Source organism: Apium graveolens, chromosome 2, assembly GCF_009905375.1.
Source record: "Apium graveolens cultivar Ventura chromosome 2, ASM990537v1, whole genome shotgun sequence".
Lineage (NCBI taxonomy): Eukaryota > Viridiplantae > Streptophyta > Magnoliopsida > Apiales > Apiaceae > Apium > Apium graveolens.
The window spans coordinates 82,243,339-82,258,151 of NC_133648.1; the positions used below are offsets into that span (position 1 = coordinate 82,243,339).

At 35.6% G+C, this 14,813-nt stretch overlaps 1 protein-coding gene and 1 non-coding gene across 2 annotated transcripts; one reads left to right on the forward strand and one right to left on the reverse strand.

The window, feature by feature from the left end:
* The first annotated feature begins 2,465 nt into the window (after positions 1-2,465).
* Positions 2,466-2,572, forward strand: LOC141709602 (small nucleolar RNA R71). Its single transcript, XR_012570168.1, has one exon. It is a non-coding gene; the product is annotated as a small nucleolar RNA R71 (small nucleolar RNA).
* Positions 2,573-11,884: 9,312 nt separating this feature from the next.
* LOC141690985 (zinc finger BED domain-containing protein RICESLEEPER 2-like) lies at positions 11,885-13,207 on the reverse strand. The gene is made up of 3 exons (XM_074495737.1): positions 12,797-13,207; positions 12,055-12,248; positions 11,885-12,008 (listed from the first exon to the last, which is right to left on the reverse strand). The coding sequence occupies exons 1-3, from the start codon at positions 13,205-13,207 to the stop codon at positions 11,885-11,887; spliced, it is 729 nt and encodes a 242-aa protein (XP_074351838.1).
* Between the last annotated feature and the right edge of the window lie 1,606 nt (positions 13,208-14,813).

Here is a 14,813-nt window from a genome sequence, read left to right on the forward strand (position 1 = left end):
AAATGTGGCCGGTGCTCCACACAGACTAAAAGAAACTCTTTTAAAGGCGAAAGTACCAAATGGACAAGTGAAAGTGGTCTTTTCCTGATCTTCTGGAGCGATACAAATCTGATTATAACCTGAATAGCCATCCAGAAGACAGTAGTACTCATGCCCAGCCAACCTGTCAAGCATCTGATCAATAAAAGGTAGTGAGAAGTGATCCTTTCTCGTGGCCTTGTTCAACTTCCTATAATCCATGCAAACTCTCCACCTCATGACTATTCGAGTAGGAATGAGCTCATTCTTCTCATTAGCAACTACGGTGATACCTCCTTTCTTTGGTACACACTGAACTGGACTCACCCAAGAACTGTTAGAAATGTGATAGATGATCCTTGCATCCAGCCACTTGAGAATTTCCTTCTTCACCACTTCTTTCATGATTGGATTAAGTCGTCTCTGTTGCTCAATAGTAGGCTTGCTAACTTCCTCTAGCAGAATCTTATGCATGCAATAAGAAGGGTTGATTCCCTTAATATCTGCCATCGTCCATCCAATTTCCGATTTGAACTCTCTCATAATTCTTAAGAGTTTTTCCTCATCACTACTTGAAAGGTCAGATGCAATAATAACAGGCAAAGTAGATGCGTCACCTAAAAAATCATACTTTAAGTGTTCAGGCAATGGTTTAAGCTCAAGTGTAGAAGCTTTCTCAATAGATGACTTGAGGCACTTTGGAGATTTATTTAGTTCCTCCATTCCAAGAGATTCAAAAGGCATATCCATCTTCCGCTTCCAGGGAGAAGCATTCAAATATTGCAACTGCTCATCACCTTCATCATCTTCACTATCTGAATTCTCCAACAAGGCATTTTCTAAGGCATCAGACCTTAGCAATTAATCAAGTTCTGAAGTAACCACAGAATCGACCAACTCCACCTTTAAGAAATCCTCATTTTCCGTAAGGAATTTCATGGTATTGAACACATTAAAAGTTACATCCTAATCCAGAACTTGCATGGTGAGCTCACTCTTCTGCACATCTACCAAGGTTCAGCCTGTAGCCAAGAAAGGTCTTCCCAAGATTATGGGAATCTTCTTATCCTCCTTGAAATCAAGAATTATAAAAATCAACAGGAAAGATGAGTTTAACCACCTTGACCAAGACATCCTCCACAATGCCTCGTGGATATGTAATAGAACGATCGGCCAACTGCAAGGTCATATAAGTAGGCTTTGGATCAGGTAAGTCCAACTTCTTGAAAATTGACAAGGGAATCAGATTGATGCTAGCTCCCAAGTCACATAAGCATTTGTCAAATAACACTTTTCCAATGGTGCAAGGAATAGTGAAGCTTCCAGGATCTTTAAGCTTCAGAGGCAACTTCTGTTACAACACAACACTGCATTCCTCCGTGAGAGCAACTGTCTCTAAGTCATCAAGCTTCACTTTCTGAGAAAGTATACCTTTCATAAAATTTTCATAACTAGGCATTTGTTCAAGAGTTTCAACGAAAGGTATGTTGATATGAAGTTTCTTGAACACCTCCAGAAACTTCTTAGGAAAGGGAGGTGGAGGATAGATCTGTTTCTCCCCTGTATTACCCTTAGGAGGAGTGTGTTTAACAGTAGTCTTCCTTGTTTCCACTTCAGCTTCCTTCTGCACTTTTTCTTCAGTTACAGCTTCTTCATCCGAATTGAGAGTGTTCGGGTTTCACAACCTTCCTAGACCTCAATATAATTATCTTCACCTGCTCCTTAGCTTCTCTCTTTCCTGGAACTTCAATGTCATTAGGGAGTATACCAGGTTGACGATTTAGCAAGGCATTGGCAATTTGCTCAATTTAATTTTCCAAGGTCTTGATAGAAACCACTTGGCTCTTGCACATGAGCCTCAACTCCTCCAATTCAGATTTTTCATTAGACTGTTGCAGTTGGAGTTGCTGCCTTGGTGCATATTGCGGTTGCTAAATACCAGGGGGTTGTACTGCTTGGTTGGATACTGCTGATAAGGTTACTGAATCGTATTCTGAGTGTTGCTCCAACTAAAGGTAGTATGATTGCGGTTGTTAGGATGATAGGTGGTTGGCACAGGTTGTTGCGACCTATGAAAGTTGCTCACAAACTGAGCTGATTCACTAGAAATAGCACACTACTCCGTCTCATGGGCACCAACACAAAGCTCACAGACACTAGTGATCTGATTAACTCCATAATTAGCCAAAAAATCCACCTTCATCGTCAAGGCCTTAAGTTGAGCAGCTATAGTAGTAGCTATATCTAACTCTAGAATTTATGCTACCTTGCCCTGAGATAGTCTCTAAGTAGGATTCTGGTATTCATTTACAGCCATCTGTTCAATCTATTCATAAGCTTCATCGTAGCTTTTAGTCCACAATGCTCCTCCTGATGTTGCATCAAGCATGGGTCTAGAAGTAACATTCAAACCACTAAAGAAATAGTTAATAATCATTTAGTCAGGCATCCCATGGTGAGGACACTTTCTAAGCATCTCCTTATAACGATCCCAAGCCTCACATAAAGATTCTCCAGATTACTAAGCAAATTGAATAAGTGCGTTCCTAATTGCAGCAGTCTTCGCCATAGGGAAGAATTTAGTTAAGAACTTTTGAGCAAGATCCTCACATTTGGTGACAGACCCTGGTGGTAGAGAATGTAACCGGCACTTAGATTTATCCCGTAGAGAAAATGGGAAAAGCCTCAACTTAATAGCATCTTCAGGAACTCCATTGAACTTGAAAGTGTCGCAGATCTCGATGAAATCTCTGATGTGCATGTTGGGGTTTTCTGTCGGAGAACCCCCAAACTGAACTGAGTTCTGTATCATCTGAATCGTGCTCGAATTGATCTCAAAGGTGTTAGCCGAGATGGCTGGTCGAACAATGCTAGATTGAATATCATTGATCTTTGGTTGAGAGTAGTTCATCAAAGCCTTTGGATTTGCTTCTGGTTCTCTCATTGCAATAAGAACCTCTTGTTCTTTCTCAAACTAAGACCTCTTCTTCAACTTTCTCCTCGACTACAACTTCTTCCTCAGCTTGATCCAGTATTCTTTTACGAGACCGAGAATGCGTATGCATACATGCTCGCTAGAGTACCTGAAACACGACAAGGAATTTAGTAAGTAACAATGTCCGAGTCATTGAACTTTAACGACCAATGATGACAAACACATAAACTAAAAATTAACACCGAAGTCCCCGGCAGCGGCGCCAAAAACTTGTTAGGGCTGAAACACGTGCTAATATTCACGCAAGTATACGCGATCGCAAGTAATATAGAATAAATTCTAGTTCATTCCCACATGGACTAGTTTAGGTTAATTTTAATCAATGTATTTATGCAACAATGGTATGGTTATCATCCAATGCTAAGATGAATAACAAATTGAGGTTGTTTATAACTACAATTAACTAAGAGATTATACTAAAGAACATTAACTAAGAGATTAAAGAGAGTTGAATACTATATGACACAAACATGGGATTCTAACTTCATTAAATACTTCATTCAATAGCCTTTTCATTTTTAACCTTAGCATGTAATGGTGATGACACTAATCAGATAACACGAAACTGATAACCACCAACTTTTGTTGTACGAATACCATACTACCAGACATCCACAAAAGAGATAGAAGCTGAATAGACACCAATTATATTGAGACCCTATATGTCTATAAAATTTGAAAACATAACGGTTTAATGCACAAGTTATCTATCGTGATTAGATAGGGCAAGTAAGATGGTTAAAATTACCTACGAATCATGCTTAACAATACATGAACCTATGCTAGCATGGCAAGTTCTAAACCCTTAAATTCACTTTTGCTTTATTAAAGATTAACACACTATCTTATAAGTTTGAGATGCTCATAAGACGAATAAGCACAACCAATACTAGGTTATCATACAATCACCACACACTAAGGCATCGAAACAAATTAACTAAAGAAATCTATAAATATATCCGTTAGAACCCCACAATATCGATTAGCCCATAATCGGACTGATAATCAACGTGGGTTCCGATGAAAGCATGGTATAATAAACGTAGTCTTTATACTGAATAAATAATAAACCAAGCACGAAACAAGAGTATAGGTTAACAAGGAAAAAAACTAGCATCCAAAGTTACAACTTAAAACAAAGAATCACAAGAATAAACTAGATCCTCTTCGCCTTGGTTGAATTATTCTCTACGGTCTTCTTACGCCTTTTCCTTAAGCTTTGGTATGTCTTGTTATGAAAAATGACCTTAAGTTATGTATATATAGTAGCTCATGCAGAGTAGAAGTCCAACGGATCAAAATTCCAGAAGAAACAGGAATTAATTTTCCTGATCTGAAGCGCGCGGCCGCGTTGGCATTCTGCTCTTTGGACGCGGGCGCGCCGTCTCTCTGGAGAAATTTCTGACTTTTTCTTTTCTTGCTGGTTTGAGCTTATCTTTTCACGAGCATTATTCCCGACACATTCCTAGCACCATATTATCATCAAAATAATGCCAAATCACCTAGGTTCCTGATAAATGCCTGAAATGCAAAAACACTATAAAACACGTTAAAAATACTAACAACTCGAGTACAAAACACCAATTCAAAGATTTACGGAGCGTCATGAAGTGACATAAATGCCACTCAACAGCGCTTCTCATTTTTATGAAGAATTAATTAATCTATTCTGACTAGTTATTTCTCTTCAAGCGAAGGTGTCTCTTCGTATCCATTTGTCTCTCTCATCTATATAAGCTCATGCCTCTTCATTTTTCCCTCTCATCAAAAAATACATCTTCTCCACTTCACTACATTCTCCTTCTTTGATCTATCACCCTTTCACAAATGGACTATAGAGCTTGTTATGAAACCTGTAAAGTTCTAATTGATGGAACCTTCTATAATGTTCTTGAAGTCCCATCATACATATTTGAGTCTCTATCATTCGAACAACAAAATAAAGTTCACTTTCTTGAAATGAACTTCTTCGTGTATCAAGATCATCTGAAAACATTAAAGAGAAAAAATATTGCACAGCAAGAGAGGATCATTCGGCTTGTTATCCTTGTGGAAGCAAGTCGAAAAGAAGCCATAAAAAAGAAATCATCCTAGACCAGGATCTTTTATTTACTTCCTTTGAGCTTCTTATATGTAATTTGATTCTATATTAATGAAATTATCCTTCTTGATGAGTCACCTCTATTGTGTTTTCTGGTGAGTCACCTCTATTGTGTTTTCAGGTTATTGATTGGTTATGTTCCTGCTATTAATATTATGACTTTTTGTTCCATTTCATTCTTAAGTGATCGATATTACTCATAATTAATGGAACTTAAAGAACTGATGATGTTTAACTGGAAGTTCATTCTTGATTTAATCTGAATGCCTATTAACATTTATTGGAACTATTCTTCATAAAATCATAGTCATGGAGTAGTAGATGGTTAACTCATTTACTAATTCATTTTGTGAGCTTTATGATAATCAGGTCCTCAGCAAAACATAATTTGAGTTGTTTAACATTCTTTGTGCTTCAGAAAGGATTAAACTAGCACACTATTACTTATGTTACCCAGAAGTAAATAACTTGACCTTAAATGAGTAACTGTAAGAGCACTCGCAAGTTATTAACCATATTCTGATTCCAGTTCTCAAAACATAAGTGATCGAATTATAACGAAACAGTCAGAAAAAACAAATCTTGTGAGTTGAGTGATACAGAAGTATCTCTAAGACAAAACAACTGCCCTGTAATTCTTGAGTGCATTGCTTAGTTATCTTCCTCAAAGATACTAGTGTCTTGAATGAATATTTGTACTTGCTTCAGAGAATCACCTCACAAACCAGTGGAGTTCAATGTAAAGCAGTTATTTGCAAGTGAGAAGCTCATCACTTGAAATATTTTCTTTTCTTCAGAAAATGTTGACAAAACTCAGTTATGACTAAAGCTTTATTTAAAGATCAATACTTTCTTTGTAATAAAGAAGCTCAACTTGTTTGAGTTACTTGCATTAAAATTAGCAATAAATCAGATGCATTGCTAATCCAAGCATTCATGAAACACAATGTCTGCATTGTGCTTTCTAACTCAGAAGCCCATCAAGATTTGGCTAGAGGCTACATGTTGAGGTAGACCTTTATGATGCCACCTCAAAACCAATGGTTTCATCACTCTTTAGTGAAGACCTTTGATATCTAGCATATTTTAGGTGCAAGTAGACCTATAATAGCTACATGATTTGAGAATAATATTTTTGAGGGGAAATCATTCAAATCCACTCCTATTCAAATGGAGGTTAAGTTTAACTCATAAACAACCCTCATAACTATTGTTTATGATATATTTCACTGAAGTATTGAGATAATAAGTTCAACTAACTTTATTTATCAAGTTGGGAAATCCATATTTGTGGTGATCCCTTCCAAAGAGAACCAGGGTTTGAGACTGTTATCTAAGTGGAAGATACATTCAAATCCCCTCTAATGTACTGGAGCTTTATGAGAATAAAGAACACAACCACATGAATGCCTTGATTCTGAATTATTCCTCCTATCAGTACAACTGTTCATTTTAGAACAGAAGGAAAAAAGTCTCTAGCTGAGGGGGAGCTAAAGACAACTCTGTAAGTCTTTTCTGAAAATCTCTTCAGACAAGAAGAAGTAAGGGACATCAAAAATTTAATATAAGGATAACGGTGCATCAACAAAGGGGAGTAATGGCTCAAGAGAAGATATTTCCATCACTTGGAAGCTAGAAACTTACTTAGGCTGAAGGCATGTAAAAATATTGAATTATCAACAATTTAGTGTCTGGTTGAAAATGGCCACAAAGTCAGCATAACAACTGCAAGCCTATAAGCAGTCACAAAATCCAAGGGAAAGAACAAGCACGACTACAAGAAAGAAAGAAAGTTCGGTTGTTATGATTCATTAACTACTGAACTTAATGAGGATCCAATTATCTCCAATGTATAGCCTATCAATCCTGAGAAAAAGGTTTTTCAAGCTTATCTTCATTAAGGGACATGAAGGTCATCAGAAACAAGAAATTTCTACAAAAATCAATATTCAATATTTGAAATCTTCTATTTCATAGAAGAAAACTGAGGAAATAACTCAATCATGTATTTTTCCAATACTGATGAGTGCTTTTCCAAGACAAACTTCATCCAAACAAGATCCAGGAAGTTCTCAGAACTAATTCTATAGCAGTGTCTGAACACAAGAAAAGAAGTAGTAGCTTACAACATCCATCTCAGTTCATCAATGAAGGATATGCAATCTTGACATGGATCTATGCCTGGACTTAGCAGAAACTGGAATTTGTACTTCCACTGCCAAAAGTCTAAATATTCAGAGTTTTACTAAAAAGCTTTCATGTCAAAGTAAAGGATGAAGGGATTGTTCTTAAAAGGGTATATTGGATTTTCAAATTGCAAAGAAATCTAAAAGATAACATGTTCACACATGCTCAAATAGAAGGAGCAACTTTTAGAGTAACATCTTTTCTCAAAACTATTTCCTTGTACAATTCATTTTTGAGCAGCTTAACATAGCACATTTATGCACGCCTAATGCTTAATTTATCGGGATGTGTTTTGTTATCATCAAGGGTATAATTTATGGTTATTATTCTATCATTCATTAATTGGGGGAGATTGTTCGAAATCAAGCCTAAATTCTGATGATAAACAAAACTACATTTGCATAATTATGTTGAGGTAGAATGTAACCTCCAACTGCTAACCGACCTAAGGGATAACAATTGAAGGAGTAGCCAATCAAATGATGTGGTATTTTAGAAAAGAAGATGAGAAGTCAAGACAAACTTTGTATATGATCTTGGATTCTAAAGAAGAAATAACATTCCATTTCCGTGCATGGAAATTTGGAGAGATATTCAAGACCGTATATCAAGATAATATATATCCTCATTTGTCAAGCATCACGGGAAAGAAAATGAAAAAGCAACCTTGCTGGACCTCAAAGACTGTAATATTTTTAGTCTAGCAAGCTTTCTAACTTGGTGATATATAAACCAAGTAGCAACAATGTTTCACTTAAGAAATAGGTTCTTCATTTTCACAAAGCTTTAGAGAGATATCCTCATCTGAGTGAAACACTGAAAACTGCAGCTGTGAGATTACATTTGTAATTATAACATATTATTTCTTCAAAACTAAACCTCAAATGGCAAGTCGAAAAATAACCCACTTGAAATTATAAAAATATGTGTTCATATTTCCTTTACCATGCACAAATTAATTTAAAAATTTTAATTTGTATTCAACCCCCCTTCTATAAATTAACCTAGTTGATTATTAATGAATAACAATCTCCCATATATTATTTAACGATGACTGCTATTTTTTTCAGGGCGACCATAATGGAAGTTAATGTAATGAAGCAAATATTGGATAAATATGCTAACATTTCAGGATATATGATCAATTTTAGTAGATCAACTATTGCATTTTTTTCAAATACGAAAGCAGAAGCTCATAGGGAAGTGTGTTTACAACTGCAGCTATTTAAGAGTGTGTATCCAGGAAGATATTTGGGGATTCCTAAGTACATAAAAAGCAAGAAAAAACGGTGTTTAGTTTTCTGGTCGATCGAGTTGAACAAAAAATATAAATATGGAAAATGTTAAACATATCTAAAGAAGGTAAAATTACTCTGCTTAACGGTGCTGCACAGGTGGTGCCAAACTTTTGGATGCAACTATTTTTAATTCCATTGGACATTTGTGATTCCATTGAGTAAAAAATGAAGTCATACTGGTGGGGGAGGAAAAAATGGTAAGGGTATAAAATGAATATCATGGAGTAAGTTGTGTGATGTGAAGGAGGGAAGGGGTTTGGGTTTTAGCAGATTGAGAGAGTTTAATATGGCCATGCTTGCTAAACAAGCATGGAGAATAATGAACAACTTGAATCCTTTAGTGACTGTGATAATGAAAGCCAAGTACCATGCCAATGGTGATGTTTTAAATGTTATCTTGGGTATTAACCCAAGTTATACATGGAGGAATGTCATGGTTGTACAAGAGAGTATGAAGCAGGGAAGTAGGAAGAATATAATTGATTGGAAAGATACGCGTGTATGGAACATTCCTTGGGCGTCATATCGTGTAAATGAGTATGTTGCTACTGATATGCACTAGGAGTTGGAAAATACCACTGTACATGAGTTGATGGAAACAGAGAGTAGAACTTGGGATTAGGACATTTGGCTGGACCTGTTTAATGAGAGGGATCAGCTTCAGATACAACAATTACCTTTTTCCAGTCGATATACTTGACATGATACCTGGTACTGGATTTGTGATGAGCAAGTGGATTTTACGGTTCACAATTGTTATCGACTAATACAAAGGGAACATATTTGCGAGGAAAAGAAATTCTGGAGAAAACTGTGGAAAATTAAAAAGCCAGGTAAAATGCTGAACTTTCTCTGATGTGCATGTACAAATGTGTTACCTACGGCAAGAGCTTTGGCTATTAAAAAGGTAAATGTGCTGCATTCTTGTTTATGGTGCCATTTATATCATGAAGATGCATGTAATATCCCACAATTTTTAAAATAACAGAAGTAAAGGAATAAAAGAATAAAATGATTAAAATTTGATAAGGATTAGAATTTAAAATTAAGTTAGAATAATGAGCCTTAATTTTGGATCAGATTCTAATATGGATAAGTTGTAGGTTAAAAAATAGGGTTTTGTATCGTTATAAATACATCATATCTGTCTTCCTCATTTTTAATATCAATATTCGTAGGGCTCTTTTACATAAAATCGTAGAAAATTTATTGTAAGTCGGAATTCGTTGATCGTGGACTTTTCAGAATGGTCTTTTCGTTCTCTAAAACTTTGGTGTTTCGTGTTTTCCAAAAATATCATTTAGATGGTCAAAAGGGCTAATTTTGAATTTGGTCAGATTTTAAAGTAAGTTTTCGGTCGCTATTACTAGTATTTTTAAAATTGTATGTTATGTGTTTATATTTGATTATGAAAATATGGACTAAGTGATAATATATTTTGAGGTGCTATGTATTATCGTATATGTGTTGTGTTATGTGTTGTGTGTCAACAATAATTTTCGATCTCTGATTTGTGCCTTGGTTTGTGAAATATCGAATACGAACTTAGGACCGTAGTGACCAGTTTGTAGTGACAGTTTTCTGAAAATTTAGGACCGTTATCATGGGGTTGTAGTGATCGTGGCATGAATTATGGATTTTGAATTATTGTTGTTTATGTGGTATGCGTATTGTATGTATCGAATAAGAATAAGAATCTATATCGAAAGTGTTTATTTCGTATATCCTATTGTATAGATTATCGTATTTTATTATATATGTATGTGTTACTTGGCCTGCTAGTCGAATCGATTATTTCTTTGTTAGGTTATATAGCTCATTACTTACAATTTCAGGTTTCATCTAAGATTCGAGTTGGATTGCATTGAAGTTCGAGGACTTAGTATTGGAGTAGAATAACTTTTGGACTTCCGCTTTTAACTGCGTGTTTGTAATAGTCATCTTTGTAATAGATTTTTGATTAGTAAATTGTATTGTATATTAGTTTTGATTTAGAATTAATAGTCCAGAAGTACGGGCTGTTACAATGCACGTCATGTAATATTTACATGCTATTTTGCAAAAGAATTATGGCATTTGGTGGGGTTACAGAGGGTGGTTCCAGATGGCGAAGGAGGTAATGTGTTGGAAATTTTAAAGCAAGCTTTTAACAACAGTATGAAGGAGCAGTGTGCTCAAATTGATTTGCCGTGTTGGAGTTTATGGGTGCGGTGGAATAACTGGGTATGGGATAGAAAGGCCATGTCAGTCTTTGGTGTTAATGCCATGGTTGTAAACTTGTTTCAAGATTGGAAGAGGGCACAAGAGGAAAGTACAAGGTACAACTCTGGAGTGCAGCTGCAGCAGTGGTGCAAACCACCATCGGGGTGGATTAAAATCAACATTGATGCCTCTTATCGAACTGGTTATGATTTTATTGGAGCTGAGTGTGTGGTCAGAATGGATGCAAAGGAGGGAGAAGCAAGAAGTCTCATAGTAGCATTATTTTGGATCCAACAATGATGACATACAAAGTGCATCTTCGAGACTGATGCTAAGGTTGTAATTGATGTCATTCATGGAGGCGCGTGAAAATTTATTTTTCATACAATTGGTGAAAATTGTGTGAAAATTTTTAAACACTTCAGAGAAGTGTTAGTAGTTTTTACTAAAAAATTTGCGAATAAAGTAGCACATTTTTTTAACTCAAATTACTTATTCTATGTCAGATCCTATGAAGTGGTATAATACTGCTCCAGATTTTATTTGTAATTTAATTGAGGACGAAAGTTAATTTATGCAAGTTCGATTTTTCCAAAAAAATGTCGGACAAATGAAGCAGGACTTTGTAGTAGGGGTGTACACGGGTCGGGTTGGCCGGGTTGAAGAAATATTGGCAACCTAACCCATTTAAATTGGTTTAAAAATTTTCAACCCAACCCGTAAGAAAAAAAATCAGAACCCAACCCTATCTAATGTTCTTCGGTTTGGGTTGGTTCGGGTTGTGTTGGATGGGTTAATAAATATATATAAAAAATACTATAGGAAAGTAAATAACAAAATTGATAGTCCGAAACAAAGCCAACATATCAGTGGCACCTGAATATTATAGTCATCCAAATTAACATGTCTTAAGTGTCTAAGTTTTAAGTTTAACAAACCAAAAGAACATTAAAAAGACATAGTCTTAAAGCTTGCACTAAAAAATGCTTTCTGGAGAATGAGGTGATCTTATATTATATACCTTCTTCAAGAAATTGGTAAGCATGTGTTCATCATCATATTTATCAAATTTTAGTCCCCCTGCTACCCTTTCAACCAGCTTTGAGTGCACACCAGGGCCTCCAACATTTTTGGACTCAAAGAGCTCCTAAATGGGTCCAAAATATGTCCTGATACTGAAGGCAGATTCCGAAGCAACCGTGAAAACCTGTATATCAAGAACATCCCTAACAATCATTGATAAGATTTTATACCTTTTAGAGTTTTCCTTCCACCAAAGTAAAATGTCAAACGAAGAAGTCATTGGATTGAGAAGTTCATCAGCCAAGTAATGATCAACGTCATTTTTTTCAGTAGTCTCCATTTTTTGATGATGCAAGTAGATTTCCAACAATCTCATCTTCCTGCTTTCACTTCCAGTGTTTGATTGTATGTTGTTCTCACTTACCTGTCAAAGAGAAGCAATTCAGGTAAAGGAATTTAAAGGGCAGGTAAAGGATTGTTGTACACTAACAACAAGAATTACGGCAATGCTGAAGAAAGTTTTTAGAAACTATTCTATGGATAAAATCATAATGGAAATCATAATAAAAATCATAATACATATGACTTTATTCCCACCTAAATGTGCTCGCACTGCCTGATTTTTTAAAACAGTTAACTGAAAATAACTCAATAATTTATATCAAGATCTAGTACCAACTCAGCGGTTCTATGACGACTCATTAAGGGAGTTACACTAGCATAGATATATCTGCTCAAAATAAATAAACCTATTTTTCGTGTATCATTTATCAGTTACATCATATTATGTAAATTAGCAAGGTAATCAGGTGCACAAATTTTTACAAAAAGCTAAGGTAGTTAGTTTACCTTTTAGATATCGCCAACAGGCACATGACCATTTAGGCAGTATAAAAACGCTGAAGGAGTGACTCCACCTTTATTATAATTATGGCAATTATTTCAGCATTATAGATACATTTAAAGTAGTACTTTAGATATCCCATCTTGTATCGGATCAATAACAACTGCTAGAAACAATAAAGGATTGATATCCTCTGCATCTCCCCAGTACTTATTATACTTCCCTTTCATGTTCACAACCATTGAAGATAACAAAGAGTCCTTACTATTAGACAAATCAGTCAATGTAGTGTGAACCTCACATATCTCATGAAAAAAATTGTTCGAAGTCACTTGCAAGGTGTTGCTAAACTGCAAGGTAACTTCATAAAAAGTACCTAAAAACTTGACAGAAACAGATGTAGCTTGCCAATCAGAATAAATAGGAGGACCAATCCTACTCTTGCCATTTTCATTTTCCAGAAAGTAACTAACAAACTTATCATCCTCTTCCTCGTACCTTGCGAATGCCCTTTCGAATTTCAAAGCCACATCCAACATCACATAAGTGGAGTTCCACCTTGTTTGCACATCTAAAACCAGACCTCCTCTGTACTCAAATTTCTCTTTTTCTGCACAGATTTTGAATTTTTACATCCTTGCCGGTGATGAACGAATGTATCTCACGCTATTTCTAATGGCAGATATCGAATCGTGCATTTCTTTTAACAAAAGAAACAACCTCCTTATTAGCCGATGCATTGTCAACTGTCACCGTAAGCACCTTTTCTATTCCCCAGCTAAGAAGACAAGTTTCAATTGCCTTACCAATTGTATCACCTTTGTAGTTAAAAATTTGACAAAAGTTAATGATCGTTTTCTACAATTTCCAATCCGAGTCAATGTAGTGCGCTGTTAAACACATGTAGGCCATTTGCGTTCTAAAAGTTCAGCAATCTGTGGTCAGACACATTCTTTGGCCAGTGTTAGTTAGCTACTCCATCAATTTCACCCTCTCCTTTGAAAACAAGTGATGGACATCTCGAGCAATGGTTACTCTGTTCGGGACAACAAACGTAGGCTATAATTCTTGTACAAGATTCTTAAATTTTTCGCCCTCCACAACTCTTAAAGCCTTCTCGTCCTGCATAACAAATTTGGCCAAAGCGTTTCAGTATCTTACATTATTAAAGGTAACAACCAACAAATCCAAACCTCCAGCAAGTGTTTTTTGAAAATTAAGTACTTTTTGCTTTTTATCCACTTTCAGTGTTGGATTCTTCTTGCATGTTTTGAAGTGACCCCACAAACTGCTTGTATTAGAATCGGGTACTACGACAGGTGTAGTCGGCACCACAATAATTGCATGTATATCTGGGATTTTTTTTGTCTCCACCCGGAGCTTTAGTAAAGTGACCCCAAACGTCCGATATCCTAGTCGACTTCTTCTTATTTGTTAATAGTTTAACATCACCTTCTTTTTAGGTGATTTAAGCTCAATAAGAATAGTGTTTATGGAGTTATTTGCAATGGTGTTCAGGATGGGACTTGGAGGAGTATCTTGTGTGGGGTTTGGGGTGGGATTTGAGGGATTCAGACGAGTTTCCAGTGTGAACTTTTCAGTCACAATCGGAATAACGAACTTGTCTATTTCGTGTCAATTACAAAGTGTCAACTACAACGTATCAATTCCAAGATACTGTCAATTATAAACCAAGAAACAGCAAATAAGTCTTAACTAGTCAGTAGTCACTACTAATTACTATACCTAGACAAATAATTTAACACAACAAATCTAATAATAACATCAATAAGACAACAACAAATTAACAATGGTCCATTTGTATATCAACACATCTATCAAAGCAAATAATACATTATGTATTTGTGTTTGTGTAATTTGCATAAGTTCAGTATTGTAAATATATAACAAATATATTAATGTTGAGTAAATATAATAAAAAAGATTAAGTCAACAAGGATTCATAGTTATGTACCTTTTTTTCTGAACAAAGAGGCGCCAATATGAGATCTAAGGTTTAAGTAGAGAGTGAAGCTGTGGCTGCTTTTTAAAATATAAAATGTTATTAGGTAAATGAAGTAAATATCTTCTCGCAGCCAGAGGTGTAATATTGATGACAATATGTATTTACTAAAGTGCCTTACG